Genomic DNA, 3,944 nt, shown 5'->3' with positions numbered 1-3,944 from the left:
CTAAGTTTGTAGTTCAAGTTTTGTCACACTGTGACTAGTTACAACACTACAAATATAGAGAGTGAAACAACGTTATATACTGCTAAGATTTGCAAATGAAAATATAATACAAGATCTATGACTAAGTTTCTTCCCCTAAACTCCCCTACTGACAGAATCCTAACAGAAGAATCAAATTGATTTGGGACAATCAATTTCAAAGACGACATTGATTGATGAGATAAAAAAAAAATGAAGAACATGTCAATATCAAGGATCATTTGTGATAAAAATCCTAAAATTAAACAACTCAAACTAACAAGATAGGAATACTGAAAAACTGCATGCTAAAAGGTTAATTGTACTTTTTCTTCCTTACCTTGCAAGCCCCTAATATATATATTACCGTTACGCGCATGTGCCAGCTGCTTGCTGGTCTATTTTCCAGTCTAAAGTGAGAAACATCATTCGATCACTCTCTCCTTTTATAATCCTGAAACAATTTGTCTCTCACACATCCTCATCACGCACAGGCCCAGGGGAGAAGAGAAATCGTCGATGATGAGACGACAGGATACTAGTCTGCGGTCAGCATCTTCGCGCCGTGAAAATTGCCCGACAGAAAATCTCAACGCCAAGACCGTCGGCTGCATGTCCGGCATCTTCCACCTTTTCTCTAAACACCACTCTTCCCGCAAATTCCTCACTTTTGGTCTCTTTCTTTACTATTTCATTTCTTCTGTATCTATATATTTTGTACATCTATCTCTCCCTTTTGCTGTCCATTGATTAATATTTTGTTAAATTATATTTTCAGGGAAAAGGCAAGAGAGGAATGGGGTTGGTTCCTCTTCTACAAGATCAAAATCCTCGATAGCACTAATCAAAGGTTCCGCACCCGCCAAACTAGCTGAAACCAAACATGAAGACAAGTCCATTTATATTGGGAGATTCTCAAGCAATAACGTGCCAAGAAGCCCGACCCTGCCAGCAGAGATCCGGCGGTTTAGCTCCCTGGATTCGCCCGCTGAGAACTCCAGAACCCCACCTGCTCTAGTTGCTCGGCTGATGGGGTTGGAGCAGGCTCCGCAGATAATGTCAAAGATGCCAATGCAGGAGTCCATGTCCATCAACAAGAGGCAGCAGCTTCTGGGAGCACTAGAGAAATGTGATGAAGATTTGAAGGCCCTAAAGAAGATCATAGACAGTGTCCGGGCTGCTGAAACTCTCCGATCACCCACCATGGTGAAGAGAATGGAGGCCGCCGTTGATGACAATAAGAAACGGTTCTATGGTGCAAATTTTAAGTGTATGGAGCTTACTAGTGAGCAGCCGAGTCCGGTGTCTGTGCTTGACGAGTTCGCTCATTCGCCTTTCAGCAACCACCACCACTACAGAAAACAAGTATTAAATTACGGTAAGCACCATGTTCACTCTTTTCTTCCTTACGACAACTTTTTCTTTACCTTTTGCTTTTGCTTACATTTTGGATAATGTTTGTGTTACCTGTAGAGAACTTACTTGTTTCTCCACGTACGATTTACTTATCTTCACCGTACGAGCATTATAATTGGAATTGTTCATTCTCTATTATTATCTAATATCCTATCTGCAGAAATAATTCAATTTGGATATTTAGTCATCCATACATGTTAAACCAATCAACAATTTAGGTTATGAGTAGCATCTTCATGATAAACCGTCAATTTGTTTGATGTATATGAATGGTTAAAAGATCTCCAAATTGAATGATTTTTTTTTTTTTTTTTTTTTTTTGCATAAATGGTCTTTACACAATGATTAAGTGAATGAATGATTTTGATTATGATCTTCATATGGTAAAGATGCGTAAATCGCAAGTGAAGGGACAAGTAGGTTCTTTGTGGAAAAAACACAAGCATTATTCTTAAAATTTTAATCTTAACCTTGTATATTAGTTGAGTCATTCATCAGCATCTCAGTCTTTTATTAGTTATCTTTCTTAATTTTTTTCTGCATATCTCAATACCTAGCGTTTAAAGTGTAGGACAATACTTCCCTTAGTTTGGGGAAGAGAAAGTCCTCAGTTATATTCAATAGTAGAAAAGTAAAACTTATAAACATTTTTGGGAATTTAATTTCATCCGTGGTAAAGCATATCGTTAATCCTAATTATGTTAATTAAGTAGAAACCAATAGAAGAATATCAATCGGCAGTTCAGAGATTGCATACCCTAACCCTAGTGGAGGGGACTCGATGCTTTTTTCGAGTAAAGTGAATGTTCCAATCTGCACCACCAAGACTTGGGAATTAGGATTCCAAGTGAATGCATCATGCACCATCATAATCATATGCATACTAGTGGGAGACAAACTAATTTCATCTCTCAATTGCTTACTATTTGCAATAATATTGAGTTGAATATTGTCAACTCAATATTATTGCAAATAGTAAAAGAATCCAACTAGAATTTTCGTCTGTTGACCAAGCACAATACAAAAATAAATAATATGGGATTTGTATAACTCTAAGAACTATAGTAATGTCATTTAGTACTACAATCTAGTGATATTTCTCTTCATTTGTAAGTGAGAGGTTTTAGATTTGATTCTCGCCAAAGGCGAATTTAAACCATATTATTACTAACCTATTGTGAGGCTTAACCCACTCCTCCACCCTCTTAATGTAGATAATGTCGTTTATTTAAAAAAAAAAAAAAAAACTATGGTATAAATTAAGAAAGCTTAATTTGTATGGACCACAATTTTTTGAAATTCCTTCCTAATGTAGTCAAAGATGATCAAAAGCAAAAGGAGAGAAGGACAAATTTACAGAAAGAAAGGAAGAAAAAGCCTAATGGCTTACCTGGAAAAACCCTTTTTTTTTTTGGTAGTGTGTGGGTTCCATGACCACTTTGTATGAACTAGTGTATGCTTCAAGTTTTGACCCCCTCTAACCAAACCAAAAGAAAAATAGAAAGAAAGAGAAAAGTGAATGCTTAAAGCTGCGTCTGGCAGCCTCAGCATAGCGTGAACTGCGCATGGGGACGGGCTGGTTGAGGCCATCATGCATTTTGTAACTAGCATATGCATTGTGTGTTTCCACATGGCGCAAGTAGCGCGAGCGGAAGGTTTTTTTATATTTTTTATTTTAATAACGTGTGCTCTTTGTGCCTTAAATTTTTCGTTATGTAAACAATATACAATTTTATTCTTATTTGGATGTATAGGACGAGCAGCGGCACAACCTCAACTAAGGAAGAGACCAGGAGAAGAGGACTTTTTGAATCCAATTATGATTGACAAAATCACAACGGAATCAGTACTTTATAAGAGCCACAACGTAGAAGCACCATCGACACCATTGTGGAATAGCAAAGCCATGGTAGAGAGTGTAGCGGAAGTGTGCAGGGACATTGCTTGGGGAGAGAAGAGAGAGATTGGAAGAATAGGGCTGGCTTTGCAGGACCACATTTGCAAAGACTTGATTGAAGAGATGGTTAAAGATATGGGATCATATACTTGTGTGTATTCACTGCCCTTTGAGGTATGTAAGAGAAGACTACGCTTCTAATTAGTTTGTGTGTATTTTTCTAATATTTCGATTTCGTTATTGTGATTTTGATTCTAGAATTCCAAGAGTATAAGACGACCAATTGGTATTGAATTTATTATATTTGTCAATCATGAATTCTATTGTTTCTTACTCTCTTGAAGCCTTAAGATACAACTTTTATGTCATGAACTCTTAATAAGTTCTAATATACAAAATGCTTGAAAGTGCTTTTAAAATTGTAACATCCCACCTCGTCCAGAGGAGTGGATCTTATAAGCCTTATATGTATATTCTTATCTTTACTTAGTATAAGGCATTTTGGGAGCTCATCGGCTTCGAGTTCCGTAGGAACTCCGAAGTTAAGCGAGTTTGCGCGAGAGGAATTCTAGGATGGGTGACCCACTGGGACGTTCTCGTGTGAGTTCCCAGA

At 37.3% G+C, this 3,944-nt stretch overlaps 1 protein-coding gene across 1 annotated transcript; it reads left to right on the top strand.

Annotated features, from left to right (window-relative positions):
- The first annotated feature begins 400 nt into the window (after nt 1–400).
- On the top strand, nt 401–3,642 carry LOC137744184 (uncharacterized). The gene is made up of 3 exons (XM_068484049.2): nt 401–691; nt 797–1,396; nt 3,189–3,642. Exons 1-3 carry the CDS (start codon nt 538–540, stop codon nt 3,530–3,532), a joined length of 1,098 nt encoding a protein of 365 aa, XP_068340150.2. The 5' UTR covers nt 401–537; the 3' UTR covers nt 3,533–3,642.
- Nucleotides 3,643–3,944: the final 302 nt, after the last annotated feature.

Source organism: Pyrus communis, chromosome 12 (assembly GCF_041283825.1).
Source record: "Pyrus communis isolate YQ-2024b chromosome 12, ASM4128382v1, whole genome shotgun sequence".
Lineage (NCBI taxonomy): Eukaryota > Viridiplantae > Streptophyta > Magnoliopsida > Rosales > Rosaceae > Pyrus > Pyrus communis.
Note: the sequence above shows the minus strand (reverse complement) of the source record. Positions and strands in the feature narration are given on the sequence as shown.

Excerpts from the sequence above, each read along its gene's own strand:
- LOC137744184 (XM_068484049.2), top strand. The coding sequence starts at position 538 with ATGATGAGACGACAGGATACTAGTCTGCGGTCAGCATCTTCGCGCCGT. Across the intron at positions 692-796 it reads CCGCAAATTCCTCACTTTTG|GGAAAAGGCAAGAGAGGAAT; the intron begins GTCTCTTTCTTT and ends TTATATTTTCAG. Across the intron at positions 1,397-3,188 it reads AAAACAAGTATTAAATTACG|GACGAGCAGCGGCACAACCT; the intron begins GTAAGCACCATG and ends TTGGATGTATAG.